This window comes from Protomyctophum bolini, assembly GCF_963924005.1.
Source record: "Protomyctophum bolini genome assembly, chromosome: 4".
Lineage (NCBI taxonomy): Eukaryota > Metazoa > Chordata > Actinopteri > Myctophiformes > Myctophidae > Protomyctophum > Protomyctophum bolini.
Genome location: NC_137865.1, coordinates 23480435 through 23501028, shown reverse-complemented (window position 1 = coordinate 23501028; position 20594 = coordinate 23480435). Strand labels below are relative to the sequence as shown.

Sequence of the window (20594 nt, the reverse complement as noted above, 5' to 3'; positions counted from 1 at the left end):
GTCTCCGTGGCGTGCGTCAAAAAACGAACCGGGGCAATTTTAATGCAGTCACGCAACGCAACGCGGGCAGTGGAGCCACCCTTCAATGATTAAAAAGGGAACATTCCCTGACGGTGACGGAGACGCGACGCTGACGCGCCAGGTGGAGACCCGGTGTTCTATGCACACTTGTGCTGCATGTGTGGGGGCGTGCAAGTACTGTGTGTGTGTGTGTGTGTGTGTGTGTGTGTGTGTGTGTGTGTGTATGCGTGTGCATGTGCTTGCATGCGTGTACGTGCGTACCCATGCACACGTGTGTGACTATGTGCGTGCGTACACATGCATTTCAAGGCCAGTAGTACTAAACGAGCTCTTGGTCAGGCACTCCTTTCTGAAGAGGCCAATTGGAATTACTGCGCCTCATTTGTCAGGAAAATGTGTCGCTCCAGGGTCATTGGCTGCCAGAATAGGCCCACGTACTTTTCCTCTACATGCATACATAGGCCAGTCAATCTAAGATTTGACCCAAAATAAATTGCAGTAGTAATCGTTCAAGGTTTTTTTATGATCCTTAGGGTCATCCAAATAACATATTATAAATGTACTAGACCTGCACGTGCCCGTAAGCTACCGGCTGACAACCGGTAGCTACCGGCTGACAACGATGCAACGTGTGTGGAACGTGTGTGTCGAATTTGAAGTCGGTGGGGCAAACGGTTCTCAAGTTACAGGCATTACAACCGTACACACGTGTGGCGCATTTATAGTAGGATTATTATTTTAAAAAATTGATCATGGTAAATTCAGGGATGGAACGTACCATTGAAAACCTATAAGGCCTAAAAAAAAAAACTTTGGTTTCCGATTGGCTGTCATTTTTGGGCTGAGTAGGTAGGGAATTTATTTAATTTAATTAATTTATTTATTTCTTCGTGGGAAGGATGGGTAGCAAGGAATTTATTTTATTTTATTTATTTCTTCGTGGGAAGGATGGGTAGCAAGGATTGTTTTTCTTTTTTTTCCTACGGCAATGATGGATAGGCTTCTTTTTTAATAACTTCAATATTTCCTTGAAATACCATCTTTTAAATAATGAATGGTTCAAGTATACACATAACACTGTATGCCTATCTATTATTACAATTGTCAAGTTGGTCGCCAATGAAAAGCGGCAAAAGATGTGAACAGGTCGCCAACTAGCCAATGAAAACCGCCAAAAGCTGTGGACATGTCGTCAGAGCTCTCAGCCCCTCCCCTTGCGAGCCTGCAATTTGATCCCTCTCTCTCCGAGACCCGCAGGAGAAGAATCTGATCTCACGCAGGACAACAGAAACAAGGAAGAGGAATTGAAGGCGCTTTTGCTTATTCCTTCGAAATGTCTGTCTTTAAAATATCACTGACACAGCGAATCCCTTACTTACATCAACATTGTTCTTTGTCACTACTTGGTTCGTGCCGATATTAACATTACAACGGTCGCTTTGGCGCTACTGCCGAGTACTTTGGATTTCACACACACACACACACACACACACACGCACGTCTGTAAGCCACCCCCCCCCCACACACACACACACACACAGGCGCGATTACATACAGTTTCATTCATGCAAACAGGGCACTTCTGCCGCGGAGTGCGTGGCGAAGTAACTCTGGGATTAGAGTGCCCGCGAAGCGGCGCGGAATTCTAGTAGCTAAACATTTGAAAACTTTGAATAGAATGTCTACACACTGGTTGAATACTTTAGAGTTTTAATTCAACTCCAAACCAAAGTAAAGTGCTGCATCACTCACATACCAAAAATAAATAAGTCATAAAGTAATAAAGCTGAAACATGAACTTGTGTTTTGAAGAAAACTGTATTTAGACTTTGCGCGTCCCGATGGTCTCATCAAAGAGAATTTTAATGATCAAAGACCTTTTTGGTCTTACTCGGTCGTATTCTGAGCTTTTTTGAGCATTTCTGAGCATATTTAATAGAGTCGGTCGGCAACCGGAAACCAAACTTTTTTTTTAGTAGGCCTAAGGCAAGACTTTCATATTTGAATATGCTTTAAGTAGCATATGACATGTCAAACTAAGGGGTTTTCATGATTCTGGTTGGTCATTGGTACATGAAAAACGCCCATAGCCGTCTTCACAAATGTGATGAGGTCATCACATTTGGGCAAGTGGCATAGAGATTGATGGTTCCATGGCCCCATCATATTTCATAATAAAAAAATAAACACTGTGTAAAAATCTTGCTTTATAGTACATAATAATATTCACAAACAAATCATAAGATAGATGGGGAAATTGATAGTGACTGTCGTCATTCAAGAAAGACATAATATAGGCCAGGGGTCCCCAAACTGTGGTGCGTGCACCCCTTGTGGTGCGCGAACGCCCTCTGGGTGGTGCGTGACATGAAAAGGGTAATGCTGGTTTTATGGTGTTATTTAGCACAAACGGCAAAATCCGGTAAACCACTCTTGTAAGGAGATGTATAGAGCAGCTGTGGGAGTACAGCAGCTGCATGTCTCTCAGTGCAGTGACATTCTGTGATTATTTGCCATAATCATATTAAAAAATATATCATTTTCGGGCAAATACAACAAGACTTAGCCTGGGTTCCAGCCTGAATTGCTGCGTTCTATGATTCTGAATTGTCACTAGTTACTCAAAGTGACATTTCAGAACTACGGAAGGCAGCAAATCAGGCTGGAACCCAGGCTATGCGTCAGCTAGGTCAGGAGGTAACAAGGGGTGCACGGCCAAAACAGTTTGGGGACCGCTGATATAGTCTAACAGTGGAGAATAATCCACTGTTGTTTGAATTCATGTCATTCATTTATTATTTCATTCATTTGAATATATTTTTAATGTGAAATATTTCATTCACTGATAAAACCTCAGCAAATAAACAAGTTTCACATAATGCATTCATACAAACAAAGGAGTGGCATGCCAGCAGCAACTTCCATGTTTTGAGCCAACTCCCTCTCTACACTAGTGAAGAAAATTGGGAGATTCTAGTTGATGTTGATGTTTTCTCGCTGTCTATGAATAAATGAGGCTGTGGATATGTGATAAACACATTATAACCTAATATTGTTGCAGCTCTTGGATAGGCAAATAGGCAACGACAAATGTAGCCTTTATTTTCCCTGGATTAGGAGACTGATACAAGAACAGCGAGAATATGCGGTTTATGATGATAATTGATATCCCCTCATCATTGATACTGATATGGAGGTAGCTAACAAGACAAAGTGCCATTGCACGCTGAACTTTCCCCTGTACTTGTGTGTCATATCGGTTGCTGAGTTGATCATCATTAATTATGGTCACATGGAGGCCACATTATTATCCATTGAAAGTAACCCATTCAATGTAATTTGAATGTTAGGCCAACTGTTTACATGCCGAGGAGATAATGTGGTAAGCGTGGGCATCTGTTTACATGCCTGCAACATGTAGTCATGTAATTGCACTTCGTCATGTGCAGTTACTACTTACTGTATGCAGTGCACTCCCACCTCTTTCACACTATGCATGATGATAGCTTGGCCACCTGCGTGTTGGAAAAGGAACGCATTTTGCACAGCGGCTTCCACAGCAAAGGGCAATGATGAATCAAATATGCCATATTGCACATGTGCAAGTATCTCATATAGAAAACTAGTTTAGAAGGAGAATCTGCCCAGTCAAAGCCCATTGCACAGTAAATTACATTGTGTTACTCTGTGAACGCATGCAACTAAATGGATCCTTACAAGTACATTTGGTTAAATTAACACTAAAGGTGCAGTACCGTATCTACCGTATCTAAGAGGATAGAGGTTAAAATCCACCAACACAAATAGCTAGAATAATACCTTGAATTTATCCCCCCTTATAGCACTTCATCAGTAGGCTAATTAGCAGAGCATGCATTGTATATGCAATACAAAAGAATACTGCAGCATTGCACCCATTTGTGTTATGCATTGTAAGAGGGGTAAGAAAAAAGTGACACCATTTATTGTAATAGACATTTTAATGGTAAGTCACTCATCAGCTATAAACAGAGGGTCAGCGCTAAATGCCAAATAGAATTATCCCGCTTTTAGAATACAATTCAGGATGACGAAGAATGTGGTTATTTTCTCTGAGACAAAGTTATGTTCTCCATTTTGTAATTTCTCTTCAATCTATTAGCTCTAAAACCTAGACTGGTCCTATAGTGAGTATAATGAATGGTTATGGTAGCCTATATGTATTTCTAAAGTATTTATTTATTTTACATCCACTGTACTGATAAGTCTTTTGATCAACTGAGATGCGCTGTGTCCACACTGATCTATTTTGTTTTCATGAATTAAATCAATCCAGCTTTCAGAGATTGTCTTGCAATAATGTGTGAAGATAGATTTGAACCAGATACCGTAATGCAGGGGTTCTCAACCTTTTCTGGATCAGGGCCCACTTGTGAATCTCAAAAGTGTTTACGGCTATCCCTTCTGTCCACTTAACATGACACAACATGTTAAGTGGACATATAAGATCCAATCAATTGATTGTGTTCCAGCTATTTATCAGTATAACAATGAAAACTCACTTTAACATCTTGAGAACCAGTGCTGTAATGGAACATTTAATCTTTACTGGGAGTGGGGTTGGGGTAACACAGTGTGTGTGTCTGTCTGCATGTGAGCAGATAACACACTGATGGTGTTCAGGTGCCATATTTTGTTTGTGTTGTATGACATCTTACCTGATTGTGTTTGTGGAAAAAAAAGAGAAAAGTGATTGCTTGCATGCTGTCAAATTCTTTGGCATTTTAAATCAAATAGTTTCACCATCTTTTGATACATATGGGCACGGATTGAAAGAGACAAATGATAAGTGCAAGGACATATAGCTCAGTATGTGCATGGGAGCAGCTGTCGTTCATGTTTCACTTGGCTGGTTAGCGCCAATTGAATGAAAAGTACTTTTCCCTCGTCTCACTTGACTGGCTTCAGAACGCGCCAATATAATACAAAAGACATTGAAAGAGAGTTATAACCTTCATTATATTTGCTCTTTCAAAATCCCCTCCAATATTCTTTTACAATGACCTCAATTCTTAGGTATACTGTGTGAAGCGGTATCTTCTATTATCTACGTAGAATGCCCCCCTGTGTATAATACAGTACATTCAGTCCAAGTATTCACAACAAACAACAAAAATATAATAAATAAGAACTTGATGGACAAAGAATTCTGTATCGTACTGTATCTGTGTACTGTATCGGTGTAGCTGAGCTACAGCTAATTAATTACTTTTGACTGTTGCTTGTTTTTACTGACGGTTTGTATGCAGGGTGTTCCACTAGTTTGTACAATGCTGTGTGTGTGTGTGTGTGTGTGTGTGTGTGTGTGTGTGTGTGTGTGTGTGTGTGTGCGCGTGCGGCCGTGCGATAGCTTATCACCGTTTTAGGTGATAGCTTATCACCTAAAACGGTGATAAGAGTTGAGGCCATCATACTCGCGGTGATGTCCTTAAGGATTGACCCCGCCTCCCTGTGGTTTACCCAACTTCTAGACCAATCAGTGAACGGGGTGATAGCTCCAGAGTGAAAAGACTTGTCTGATAGTAAAAACAGGGAGATGGGTCTGTGTCCGTGGTGATTGCTGATCATCACCGCGACTGACGTAATGGTGTAGTTTTCCAACCCTTTAAAAACTATCTACACTGCGGTGATAAGCTATCACCAAAAACTGGAGTATGTATGAGCCTTTAGTTGGTAGCCTCCCATACAAACCCCTGTTTGGAATGTGTTCACCTGTTTGATGTTCAGTATACAGTGCCATGTAGCATTGTGATTAATTTGTGATGCATCAAGGGAATTCTGTAGGGCATGTGCATTGTGCAGCACAACGCAAAATATAAAAAGGCAGTAAAAATAGTAGCCAGCTGTAGATGTTCCAATGTACAGCGCTTGTGGAACACCCTGTCACAGACAACAACTATTTTAGATTTTTGATCCAAAGAATGTAGGGAAAAGTATATTGCCACCATCAGGCCAATTTGAAACACGTGGAGTGTCTTCCTTCGGCAGCAAGGCTAAAACATAATCAAATATGCTTAGACTTACCAGTAACCAAAGTCTTCACACAGAGAGTTCTTGTAAATCTAGTTCCTCGTTACACTGAATGATTCCAGTGTAACACACTCTTCTGCTGAAGAATAACAATGGTGCTTTCTGTCATGATAGTGTTGGCATGGCAACGGAGGACAGAAGAAAAGTGATGTGAGCCAAAGAATAAGGATGAGAATGTGTTTTAATCTTGACCTGAAGTGACAGGCAAATTATCAATGCTAGTGTAATCTATCAAGTTTCAGTTTTCTAGTACTGTCTGTATGTATACGTACAGTATGTATATGCACAGTAGGCCTATGTATGTATGTGTGTGCAATGCATGCGTTCATATATGCATGAGGAATTTATGTATGTTTTTTTGACCAGTTTCAAGCCGACTTACTTATTTGGGCATGTCATTACAGGCAAACATTTTCAACAAATGTAAAAAATAAATGAGATTTTCAAAAATCACAGTCTCTAACAGGCCCGCAGCGTACGTTGTGAGCTTGTACAGTGTAGATTGGCTATGTTCTCTATTCATCATACAATAAAGTATATAGGGCAAACCAAATGGGTTCCCATCCCAGCTTGATGCATGTTAGTGCGTGTGACCTGCAGGTCAGCGCAATGATGCACAGGGTGTTAGGAGGCTGGCTCGTGAGTCGTGACCTTTGCATCACCTGTCTCTGTATGTCAGCCATGGTTCTCTACTGATTAATATACTTTATACCCCCGAAGAAATAATGATCTACTGCAGCATTTCCCAAACAATGGGTCGGGACTCATCTTGGGGTCACAGACACATTTTAGACAGGCAGGCAGGCAGGCATGCAGGCCTATTTATGTGTGTGTGTGTGTGTGTGTGTGGGTGTGTGTGTGTGTGTGTGTGTGTGTGTGTGTGTGTGTGTGTGTGTGTGTGTGTGTGTGTGTGTGCGTTTGTGCGTTCTGAGTACGTGCATGTGTCTCCTGCATGCACTGTATATCACTCTGTATGTGTGCGCGCGCATACACATGCGTGCATGTGCGCGTAGTTCATGTGTCTCCTGCATGCACTGTGTATCACTCTGTATGCAAATCTGTCCACCAGAGGGTGCTCAAAATGCAAAAATGGCTGAAATATATGCACACCTCTAGATTGCCTTGTTTCAGAATTGTAAAAACAATAAAGGGAAATGTAGGAAAGGAGAACCAAAGAGAATATTTACCCTGCAAGCCACGTTTTTTGATTGTTGTGGAATAAGAATGCGTATGTCAGTAGACACACTGGGGCCCCAGAGGAGATTTTCTTCTTGGTTATTATGACATTAAAAATATTCCTTCCGCATGAACATACAGTTGAGTAGAGAGGGCCACCTATGATTCAATGTGCCGAGCGAAAATAGATCATTGCAGTATAGTTGATATGCATACTGTAGTGTACACTCACTCGGCAGCAGCCTAATTTAATCTGTAGACATTTGCCCAAGGGGAGAATCCTGTGCCCTGGCTTTCCACCAGTCTGATGTTTCTAATACCCATGCTTAAGATTAACAGCATTATTCCCCTCTGCATATGAAATACGACAACGCCAGTGATAGGATCAACAGCATATTAATCCAATCCATTGCATTGGTCACAGTTTGCTCTGCACATGTTTGTCATATGCTCGTGCTTATGGAGGTTGGAGAGAGAGCAGGCAGAGAGGAAAAGGCCTTATACTTTCTGGATGTACTGTAGTAAGTGTGATGGCTATCCCTCCCACCTTGTACACTGCATTCTGATTGATATTGTGATGACGTGTCATGAAACTGCTAGCAAGCCGCTATAAAGAGCTGACCTGATTTGATTTGGAATTTAATTAACCCTCGCCCGGGTCGCCCCTCTCTATCAAACACACACATGGAAACAAACCTTAACACTCCTTAAGGGCCCATTATGTAAGCTTCTCAGCCCTATGCCGATCTGCCTCCCCCGCTCCTCATCCCTTCCCTAACCCTTTAGCCTTGTGTCCTTATCCCCTATATACCATTTACATTGCATGCCATGAATGCTATATACAACTGTCTGTCATTCTTCACAGCAAAGCTCCACTGGCCATTCAAGCATTAACGGTGGAAAGCATACTCGAGCCACTTCCATCCCACTTTAGCTGCTTTTCAAACGCATTTGTTAATGTGGGACTGATGAAGATAGAAAGGAAATGTGTGTGTGTGTGTGTGTATATGCGCCTCCACTGCTTCTGTGAAACTTTTGTGATCACTGCATGTGTATGAGTGTGTAATGTGTATGCGTGTACTCCCCCAGTTCTGCACATCTATGTTCTCTGGGCATCAGTCCAGCAGAGCCAAGCTATCTCAGCAAGGCTGCTTTTGAATTTGTGCAGAATGCTGCTTCTGCAGGAGGATATTGATTTGTTGCATCATGCAAAAAGACGCGCCTTCTGATTCTATGGCTGCCAGCTTATCCCCCCTTGGTTACCTCCAGGTGCACCAGTGGCAGCCTCTGAATTTGCTTCCATCGTGTCCAAGCAAGAGATCCCAGGGAGCGTGAGATGGAGAGGATCATAAAAGTATAAATAAAATAATAAAAGTGGTGTCTGGCTGGCGTATTTGAAATAATCTGATGTAAAGTAGCCTATACTATAGGCCTATACTAGGCCTACTAATGTGTGTGTGTGTGTGTGTGTGTGTGTGTGTGTGTGTGTGTGTGCGTGCGTGCGTGCGTGCGTGCGTGCGTGCGTGCGTGCGTGTGTATTAAAGTCAGATTCTTGTTCCTGATTTTTTTCTGATCATGCCTGATTTTTTTCACAGGCGTACCATGTCTAGAAAGGGGTATTCCCACAAGGGAGGTTCTAGTCATATGTCCCCACTATGTAGCAAAAACAAGTATGTGTGTGTGTGTGTGTGTGAAGGTCTTACAGTGAATCAATCAGCCATTTTCCATTGATTCACACTAACTTAAGATGACCAAAGAGAACCTTTCCCCAACCATATCATATATCATATCTTAAAGGTAAAGGTATAAAAAAAAGTTTTTGTCATTGTTCTTATTTCTTTTTAGGTTTTCTGAGCTCAATTGTACCCAAAAAAACCTGAACTAACATTCAGTATACCGTAGATTTTCTGTGGTTTGGTGTTTTCTGACTCAAACAAGTGCTCTGATTTTCCTGTGGACTGTGATGTAAGAGTCCACAAATTCCATATGACAATTTGCCTAATTGCCTGTTTTTATTGCAGCTCAAAGGCTTCAGAACATATAGAGAACTCCAGACCACAGAAAATCCACTGAATGTTCAAATTTCATGTTGTGTGGGTGTAATTGAGATTATAAAACCTAAAGGAAAAAATGAAAAAAATAATTAAATGAAAATTAATGTCATGAAACTTATAGTAATAGTTTTTGACTGGACCACAACGCTGGGCAAGACCTAGCAAGTCTAAACGGAGGTACTGGAATTTGGTGGAAGTACCACCCAAGGAAGTTATGTTGAGGCTTTACAGCTCTGTTTACATCATATAGTTATAATTATATCTAATATAACAGACTGCCCCGCCCCCACCTATTCATTTCAATGAAAGTTGCTCACAAGCACATGAAGCACCCAGAAGTACCTCTACTTCCTGGAGATTGGCCCCATCATTGGAGCCAATAGAGCAGGCGTACTAGCGTTCCAGACGATAGAAGCATGTGCAGTTGCATCCCTAATGCGGAAGTCCTGCAATACCAGAGATAACCACCATGTTTCTAAGGCTTCAATAATTCTCTGTGTTTCCGGGGGCTTGGTTTACATTCCCTATGCGTGAAGCCTTTGTTGTGATTGGTCAAAACAAAAGACAGTTTCCAGGTGAAGTCAATACTCTGAATTAGGTCGCCGTCGGCGTAGATGAGAATAAACAAGGCTACAGCATATAAACATAAACACCTTTGAATGAATGGTGATTGATCAGCAATTAATCTTCAGGGAATCGAAGAGCAGTCATCCATTCAGACTATGGAATGACGGTTGGCCTACTAGCGAACTAACCAATCGCAAAGCAATTATCCCTCCAGTGAATGGCATTTAGTATATCTATTCTAATAACCAATCTTTGTGTATCATTGTGTGAGGATTTTCACTCCTGAGCCAATGCTACTTCCACAGAGAATTAGTTTGAAGTAATTCAAACTTCCTTCAGAATCATCAGAATCCTCTCCCGACTCCCACGGACCACCCTTTAAGCCCCATGCATGTCTTTAATGTTATGCATTTCTGTAGCTGTATTGATGTATTGCATCGAGCATGTGTCCAAGTGAGAGGAAGATTGAGAGAGGCAGACATAGTTGATCCTGTAGCAAGTTTTGTGCCCATACGCTTTGATATGTTTTTGTAGGGGTCAAGTCAGGTCAGCCCTTGTTTTCGTATGGATTCCGCCATTTTCGCAGTTTTGGCATGTGCTGTCGTTTCCCATGAAATTCAGAAAGGTAGAGAGTCACTCAAGAACTGAAGCTCACAGTCATTTGTCAAAGGACCTCTGACCTTTAGATCTCCCAATGAATTAATTATATGATCTGCTCTATCCACTCTTGACGACGATTTTCATAGCCTGGTTAACCACTCCCCCTTGAAATCGAATTTCCATTCATTTGTATGGAGTCTGGACGCTGCTAATGCATGTGTGTTTCTATGGCTCATTCCGTATAGCTTTTTTCTTTATTGATTTATTGCTTTTATGGCTGATCCTGTCTTATCGCTGCTTGCTTTAAGACATCTGCTTTCACTTCACTCTCTCGCTGCTCTCCCTGCCTACCACTGTCTGTAACACCTGCTACGCCGGCAGCTTGTTGTGTGTATTTAGAAAACAATAGACGGCAGTTAGCCACCCACTGTGATAAGCAACTGACACCCTGCACTGAAGACCACTGGGGTCTCAATTACGTCGACAGACAGACACTAACATCGTTTTCTACAGCCGATGCCCTGGACAGACTGGTCACTGTGTGACAACAGATGGCGCACAGTCCATGTTCAGGGAAAAGGCAGGTGTTGTTAACCGAGAGAGAAAGTTCAGGCAAGGTCAATGTCATGGATGTAGTACGGTAATAATAAATCACACCTGTGTGAAGTGAGGGGCGCTCTTATCATTATACATCATATACATCATCTCATGAACAACTGCATTTATGTGATTGGTTAGCCGATTTGCTCGTCTAGACGTCTACATATGACGTCTACATTGACAATCCCTTCACTGTCAATGGCATTTAATGTTTGTGTTGCCACAAATTTATGGTATATTTAACGGACATATGACCTAATTTCTCCTTTCATTGTCAATGGCAAATATGAGACGTGTGGGGAAAAAAGCATAGGAGGGGCTAGCGCGCCTAAAATAATGAGGACATGGTCTATCCTACCCAGCCTCGCCCTACCACACAGAGGCAGTTTTTCATTTTCATTTCTTCTTCTTCTTCTTCTTCTTCTTCTTTCAATTTCAATTTCAATTTCAATTTCAATTTCAATTTCAATTTCAATTTCAATTTCTTTCAAATGTGGAAACTGGACTATGCATATCATGAGTGAGAAAGGGAGGCCTTATTTGGCAGATTTGTTCCAAGGGGACAAATGCATGCAGGTTGGAGCATAGGCCTATAGAGGTTGTAAACATTGAGCTGGAAAACGCTGGTTTAACACTAACCCGATCACTGTGATTAGCGGAGACCCACCCAGCCCTGGTTTCACTAGGAATTACGTCACAGAATATGGTCGCAAGAAGCTGTTTGAGCTGATCTTTTAATAATTAAGATCGAAGGCTGCAACAAACTTGTTACGGAATACTACAACGGAATCTGTGCCTTCAAATTAAATGAGGCCTGTGGGAGATGCAACTATCCCAGAGCAACCCAGCTCATTTCCCCTCCTCGTTGCAGTCTGTGCATTTTGCTCATGCGGGAATAATTATAACATGGACTATGAGGACAAAATATCATTGCAAAATTGCGAAAATGTGAATTTCAGAATCATTTCCAAGTCTTCAGAAGGACAAATTTCACATGTGCTGCCAGATGAAGATGGACTTAATTGTTTCATTTCATTTTCTTTATTTGGAAGTAGCTATGTCATACTGTATATGTGTCTGAACAAATCGGCTTTTTGTGGAAACACAAACCTTAAATGCCATTGACAATGAAAGGAAATTTTACGTCATGACAAGCAAATTCGGCTTTGTTGTCTTAATTAACACAAGAATGTTACTTCATTAGTGTCTCAGCAAATCAACATGTTACGTCATGATGATGTACGATGATAAGAGCGCCCTATAATGGCCCTCACTGATTTGCATTGATCATTAGCTGCCATTGACACCATTTGCTGTGGACAGTTTAGAAACATCATCAGTAGGCACGGCAGGTTTGGGGATTTCAAATAATTTATAAGACAAAAAACAAAACAAATAGTGTTGTCTCCTGACTTTCTTTTCTTCTTTCTAATGATTTGATCGGCCCAAAACATTGTGTTCATTGTCATGATTTGTCACGATCCGAGTTGGCTTTGTCCGCGGCGTAAAACCGTCTTAAAAAAAATATATTAGAAGTGCCGATGGGAGAATGCATTGTGTTTTCATTTCCTGGGCCACTCGTTTTTCTGAAAGGGGGAGGGACTGCGGCGCTCTATAGAGAATGTAGCAGTGATGGCTAGAAATATATTCGTTTTCAGTTTGTTTTGTAACACATACCTATAATCTAGCAGCCAGAATGATTATCAACCTGTAATATACATTTCTGTGTGTCAGAGAGGTCATTTGGATCACATATCAGAGAAGTTCATGAAGGGTTCATGTGTGCACTTGTAGGCTATTGTGTACTGCTGCATTCCTTGGTCACTTCACACCTACTCCACTTTCAATGTTTTATTTTGGTCATCAGTTTATGTAACAGTACACTGATTCCAAGTGTAAAATAAATATATCATTTTAAATAATGCATTATGACCAAAAAGGCTAGGCTATAGGCTGAAGCTTATTATGCCTACCATAATTCATAATTCTTTCCCCGCAGGTGATCGTTCAAATAAAAATAGAGGAAGACACCGCAGACATTCCTAATATATGGGAACATTATTTACAAATCCAATTTTAGCGATCTGTGGTCTATTGTCTTGGTAGTCAGATTATAATACAAATAATAATACAAAAATCTCTGGACAGTGAATTCCGAAACGGTTGGAAGGAGATGCTAGCTGCCCTATATTTAAACATGTTCAACTTCTTTCAGCAGGAACTTAATTCCCAAATAAATTGGAGCTGTCATTAAAGGAAAGGTGTGATCCGTGTCACATTTGCCTGCCTCCCTGCATAAAAACCCACAGTCTTTCCTAGCCTCAGGCTTTGGGCGTTTGGTATCTGTTTTTTATAATTAAAGAATGAATGGGCTCAGTAATCATGCAATTAATCAGTACTTATTGTAATAGGCTGCCCTTTCTCCCGTGTAGACGTTCTGATGGCATGCTGCAGGATGCAGAACCAGAAAACACTAAATCCCACAACAGTATCGGTCAATACAGCTTACTTATTCTTGCCGTTTCCATTCCACTGGCTATTAAAAACCTGACATCGCTATTGGGCAAATTATATTTATTTAAAAAGATCGATTTTTCACTTGGTGTATCGTCTTCGGGTCCTCGCCGATACGCACAGCAAGTTTTAAGTCGATTGGTCTTTTAATGTGGATACACGCCCAGATATGGGAATAGTTATTGTATTGTGGTTCTGGGCAACCGGATCTCCATATGTCTACATATTGTATGGGCGTATCAGTCGGAACGGCAGTTCTGTACAATCCCCTATCCGACCGAGTATGAAACACAGGACAGAAGCAGAAATAAGAGTAAACAGGTAGGCCTACTGTACAGGGATTAGTAGTAATGTATACAAAAACGTGCATGTTGTTGTATGTTCCACATTTAATTAAACATAGAGTCCAGGGTTTTCAATCAACAGCAACAATAACCACATACTCATAAATCAATGTTGACTTCATTCAATCATATAGCATAGTATACATCTTCAAAGTATGCATACAGTGTATACTGTACATTACATGTTCCCAGTCCTCGCTTACATGATAGAGCAAAATGTTCAATAACAGTCCCCGTGTCTGCTTTGAGCTGTGCTGTTTCAAAGTCTAGTCACATAGATGAGCAACTCTGAGTTGTAATCAGAAGTTTCCAGATATCTTGGTTCGATTGAAGGACTGGTGGGTGGCAAGCTTCCCTATTATTTATGTCTCCTCAGTCTGAAATATAAATCACATGGCTGCCTCTCTTCCTCCCACCCTTCCTTCCGGAGAAGACGCAGAGGAGAAGTTAGAGCCGACATTGTGATTTTGTTTTATGTGACTGAGATTGAGAGTGCAAGGAGGACACTGCAGAAACAGAGATGGATATAAACACGACCAAGGTTATCACCACTTCGTCTGTGTGTGTGTGTGTGTGTGTGTGTGTGTGTGTGTGTGTGTGTGTGTGTGAGTGTGTGCGCGTGTGTGCGACGTGCGTGCCTGTGTGCGTGCGTACATTGTTGTCAACTGGGACCACTTCATTGATGTACATCATGCACACACAAATGCAATGCTTATGTCGAAATATGTTCATGTGGATAAGCGGTGGACAACTACATGTCCTACTGTTCTACCTATGGTAGAATGTCACATATATCATATAAACTTTCCTTAACCTTTTTGCCCTTTATTTATGCATTAGGTGAAAACTGTAAAAGAAAAAAAGAAAAAGAAAAAAAGAAGGAAAAAAAAATAGCACATAATCTCACAATGCAGATGTAGATCAGCTGTTTTCACTATTCCTCAAACGACAAAAAATATAGCACTTATTAATCTCTCTTCTCTTTTTCTCTCTTCTCATTTCAGCCTGCCCATAACCTCTTTCCAAAGTGTGAAAGACCAGCCAATGAATTATGAATGTTAAACAAGATGACCTCCTCTCAGCAGCAGACGATGAGAGGTCCTAGGTTGAACCGGGCCTTGTCCGACCCTTTGCTTGTGCTGCTCCTGGCCCTCCAGCTACTGGTGGTTGCAGGCCTGGTGCGTGCTCAAACCTGCCCCTCCGTCTGCTCCTGCAGCAACCAGTTTAGTAAGGTCATCTGCACAAGGCGGGGCCTCCGCGATGTCCCTGATGGCATCTCCACCAACACGCGGTACCTGAATCTGCAAGAGAACCTCATCCAGGTCATCAAGGTGGACAGCTTCAAGCACCTGCGACACCTGGAGATCCTGCAGCTGAGTAAGAATCACATCCGGAATATTGAGCTGGGCGCCTTCAATGGGCTCGCCAGCCTCAATACCCTGGAGCTGTTTGATAACCGGCTCACCACCATCCCCAACGGGGCATTTGAGTACCTCTCTAAGCTGAAGGAGCTCTGGCTGAGAAATAACCCCATAGAGAGCATTCCTTCATATGCGTTCAACAGAGTGCCCTCGTTACGGAGGCTGGACCTTGGGGAGCTCAAACGCCTTTCCTACATATCCGAGGGGGCTTTCGAGGGCCTGAGCAATCTGCGATACCTGAATCTGGGCATGTGCAATCTGAAGGAGATTCCCAACCTCATCCCCCTGGTGAAACTGGATGAGCTGGAAATGTCAGGGAACCAGCTCTCTGTCATCCGCCCAGGTTCATTCAAAGGGCTCATCCACTTGCAGAAGTTATGGATGATGCACGCCCAGATCCAGACCATTGAGAGGAACTCCTTTGACGACCTGCAGTCACTAGTGGAGCTCAACCTGGCCCACAACAACCTCACACTCTTGCCCCATGATCTCTTCACCCCTTTACACCACCTGGAGCGGGTGCACTTGCACCACAACCCATGGAACTGTAACTGTGACATCCTCTGGCTAAGCTGGTGGCTAAAGGAGATGGTGCCGGCCAACACGAGCTGCTGTGCTCGTTGCAGCTCTCCCACAAGCCACAAGGGGCGCTACATCGGCGAGCTGGACCAGAATTACTTTCACTGTTATGCTCCCGTTATTGTGGAGCCTCCAGCGGACCTAAATGTGACCGAGGGCAGTGCCGCGGAGCTGAAATGCAGGGCCAGCTCCCTGACCTCGGTCAGCTGGATTACGCCCAACGGGTCGATCATGACACATGGCGCGTACAAGATCCGAATCTCTGTGCTGAACGACGGCACTCTCAACTTCACCAACGTCACCATGCAGGACACGGGCACTTACACCTGCATGGTGAGCAACTCCGCAGGCAACACCACGGCCTCCGCCACACTCAACGTTTCCTCGACGGAGAACAGCAGCTTCAGCTACTTCACCACGGTGACGGTGGAGACCATCGAAACACCACACAACGAAGGCTTCACCTCGGTGCAGCAGAAGGTGGGCCCCACTGCCTCGGCGGGCTCCTGGGAGTCCATGTCCCCCACCTCCACGACCACCACCACCGCCCGCACCCCACTCTCTACCCGCGCCACAGAGAGGACCTACACCGTCCCCGTCACGGAGCTCGGCGGCGAGGGCTCCCTCAACGGATTGGACGAGGTGATGAAGACCACAAAGATCATTATCGGCTGCTTCGTGGCGATCACCCTCATGGCGGCCGTCATGCTGATCATCTTCTACAAGATGCGGAAGCAGCACCACCAGCAGAACCACCACGCGCCCCAGCGCACCATCGAGATCATCAACGTGGATGAGGACTGTGTAACGGGCGGGCCAGGGATGGAGGGGCACCTAACGCTGCCTCCACTGGAGCATGAGCACCTGAACCACTACAACACCTATAAGACTGCATACAACCACGCCTCTACCCTCAACTCCATACACAGCTCAGCGCACGAACCTTTGTTAATTCGGGCCAGCTCAAAAGACAATGTACAAGAGACCCAGATCTAATATGTTTTTTTTGTTGTTTTTTTCATAATGAGACAATATGAAAACAAGGAAATTAAATAAGGACATTATTGAAAATTGCCTGTGTGGACAATGGGTGGAGCATGGAGGAACAGACTGAAGCGTGTTTGGCTAATCAGTGGTCGGTGATGTTTATTCAATGACTTTGGGAATTAGGGTATGTCTACTGTTTCAAAAAGTGTCTTTACAAAACAGAAGTTATTTATTTAAGAAAAAACTATTGTAGTCAAATCAAGAAAAAAGTATCCTGCAATTATTTTTTCAGCACCTGATTCATCAACTGTTGTTTTTGTTTGGTTTTTTCCGTTTTTTACATGATTGGTTTACTAATATGCTTTCAAACTCTGTGTGAAATGTCTGTCAAAAACAAAACAGAACAAAACAAAAACTATAACCCCTGAAGGAAAATAGAATTGTTGTATGTGGCAGATTGAGTCTGCTACGAAACAGGAACCTTGTTTTCCACACACTATTATCAAAGTATCCTATCAGTCTTTTCTCTTGCTATCAGTTAACGGATGAAACCGCTTGTGAGCATCTGTTAATTTTGAAGAATTAAAAGCTTGGTCATTATCTGGGAGTGAGTGGCAGGTCTGTGAGTGATGAAACGATACATTTCATTAAATCTGTCACAACACACTACAACACACAGCATGCACTCTGGGCTCTACTATCAAGAGACTGAGGACATAAAATGAGAGGTTTATGACCCAAGTTCAATGACTGTAAAAACTAAACAAACTATAGCTAACTTTCTGTTTAACTTTGATGGTGTATCTCTGAAAGAAAATGCCTATTTGTGACTCTTTTCCACATCCTTTGCATCTGTTATTTATATTTTCAGCTTTGCAGAGATATTATAAAGAAGATGTCATTTGGTTGCATAATCCTTCTTCCTGATCCGTGAAATTCATGATGCCTAGGCGGTTGACAAACATTAAGGGCTACGATCAACAATGCAAATGGGAAATATCAAAATAAAAGATTACAACATTGTTTTGTAGAACAAAAGTTGGCCTAATATGAAAAATACCTAGTCTATACTTTTGGGGAAATTACCGGCATCTATCATCTTAAAAGGTCGCCCCTGTATCTCTGATGGACTGACTATTTTAAACGCTCAATTTATACTTTAGCGTACGATGGTGTCCCCACCGGAAATAGCCTACACAATCCCATAATGTAATGCTGCATCACAACATGTGTGCTTGTAGATCTATTTTCTCTGTGGAGCACCGCCATTCGACAGAGTATAAATAGGGCATAAGGTGCTTGGTAATAACATAGTAAATTGCTATGAAACTCACGGTATGACCCCTGACCTCAGTGCTGGGTGCAGTAAAAGGCACAGTGATGAGCTGGAGAAGGATCTTAAACCCTTCATACAGCTGCCTGTACATCGCCTGTCATCTGTGAACCACATTCAAACATGTGGACTGTGCCTAGCGGGCCCAGATGCACACCTCTGCATGCCAAGCTTAGGACAGGGCCCAGAAGAGAGAGTGCCAGGGTTTATATGTTGTGAGCGGCTTTATGGGAGGTTGGTGGGGGTGGTGCTTGTGGGATTGGCATCAACCAGATGCTCACATTGCACCTGTGCCTCTCCTTGATCTCCCTTAGCAGTAGCACACAACACAATTTCCATTTTAATTGATGTGCCCATGGGCTTCAGATGGACACCACTTCACAGACAGCCGTACCCTGGAAACCAATGCAAAGACCCAACGGTGAAAATGGCATCGTAAACACAGAGGCTAGCCAAGTATTTGTCAAATCCAAGGATTAGACAGATGCCCCATGTGTGTCTTTAGAGATTAAGTCAAGTTTTATTTTATTTTTTCACTTGCCCTCAAATATGTATAAGGTTATACCACGTCTGTTGTGCTTAATTTTGTTTTGTTTATATTGCATAGAACATTTCTCATACGCATACAATTCCAAATTCAACAGAAGATCTTGAAAAATGGTATCATTGTAGATATTCACAATAAATCCAGAGGGTTCATTTAACTCTGAATGTTTCAGGGTTAAAATAGCACTAAGGATTTTACTGTGCAGTGTTAAAATACTCCCTAGGCATAATGGATGAAAACTTGCACTGAAGCAGATGCGTACCAATGGCCCCAATGCTTTACCAATTCTCACATCAGGTAGTTAAATAATAAACATCTGTTCAACTAATGTCTGAAGAGTACAGTTACACATAGAGAATGAAAAACACAAACAAAACAAAGCTAATTGTTTTGTCCCCTGATTTTCTTACTAAACACTATCCTTGAATTGCACTTCCCTGGAGTTTGGCACATTTGTAAACCATAGAATGAGTGGCCGGTGTGTTATTTAGTCTGTGTTTGAATTGCTAGTGGTGAGATTTTAAGTCTACCCCGTCCCCATTTAAGTAAGAGAGGCACCATCATGCTTTCATTTTCTTTTAGTTGGAGATCAATTGCCTGGGAATCTGATGGTAAATTGCTGCATTATAGTCAGGCCATCTCATGTGTATGTACGATATCTTAAATATTTTTGACAATATTGTTTCTTCCACATTCTATTTTTTTTCTCTGAGAGGGAATGCTGTTCTAGTGGTAGATTTATATATATAAAAAATACATTTTGAGAATAAAATTAAACAAAAACAAAAACTTTTTAAATTTTGATTTTACATGTGCCAACAACCTGTTCGAAAAGTGAAAAAGAGAAACATGCTGTTAAAGAATAATTGGTTTTCATGTAAGCATTCTTTCATGACCTTTAAAAGATATGAAGATCTATTATAGAAACCAGAGTTTGTAGTTAATACACAAAATATGGTTAAAAATAAACTATTGTTGTTTTTCTGTATTGTCGGATTCTTTTTTCAGTCCAGTGACTCGAAGAAACATACAGTAGTGTACAATCCTGGTGGACAGTCTGGGATATTATTTCTCAGATTTTTCAAAGACGTTTCTGAATGATTACAAGTTCGAAGTGAATTGGAAGACCATGGGTTAACACCTGTAAGAAAATTACATGGAAATAAAGTGACTAAAGTGTTGTGTATTTTCTCTAGCACAATCTGAGCAGATCTCATTTTTGTCTGAATGTCACGAGTGCTCCCATGTAGATCATCCACACCACCATAAAAGACAACTGGAAACATCTAACGTCACTTACATCAGACAAAAAATGACATCACAGACAGCACCCACTTCACTTGACAACTTGTAGATCAGCACAAGCGAGTCCCTCACTTGGAAGTTGGGGGCAGTTTAATATATTCACGAGTCAAGAACTACACCTTTGAGATGTTTATTGTTATCTTAAATTATCTTAATTTAAAAAAAATAGTCAGTATCATGGTACATGCAGTGTTGCATTGGTCATGCTATCCGCCCAGAGATTTTTCAGGAGCACACGCACGCACATGCATTGATTAAAAACAAACATTAAGTTCACCTGAACAAAGTTTACAAAGGCTGCCAAGTGCAGCCATCCGCATGCACCCGAAAGAGGGATATATTATTTATCAATTATTTATTAACTTTGGCAGGGTTTAATTAAGTATATTGCCCGTGATTTGGGTATAAAGGTGTAGCTCTCCTCCCCCTGAACATCTGTTTTCCCAACTCCCAATATATTTTCAAGTTCTTAATTTT

At 41.9% G+C, this 20594-nt stretch overlaps 1 protein-coding gene across 1 annotated transcript; it reads left to right on the top strand.

Moving 5' to 3' along the window:
• Positions 1–15000: 15000 nt before the first annotated feature.
• LOC308314094 (leucine-rich repeat-containing protein 4C-like) lies at positions 15001–16941 on the top strand (the record flags this gene model as incomplete). Its single annotated transcript, XM_080761502.1, has 1 exon — positions 15001–16941. The coding sequence occupies one exon, from the start codon at positions 15001–15003 to the stop codon at positions 16939–16941; it is 1941 nt and encodes a 646-aa protein (XP_080617628.1).
• Between the last annotated feature and the right edge of the window lie 3653 nt (positions 16942–20594).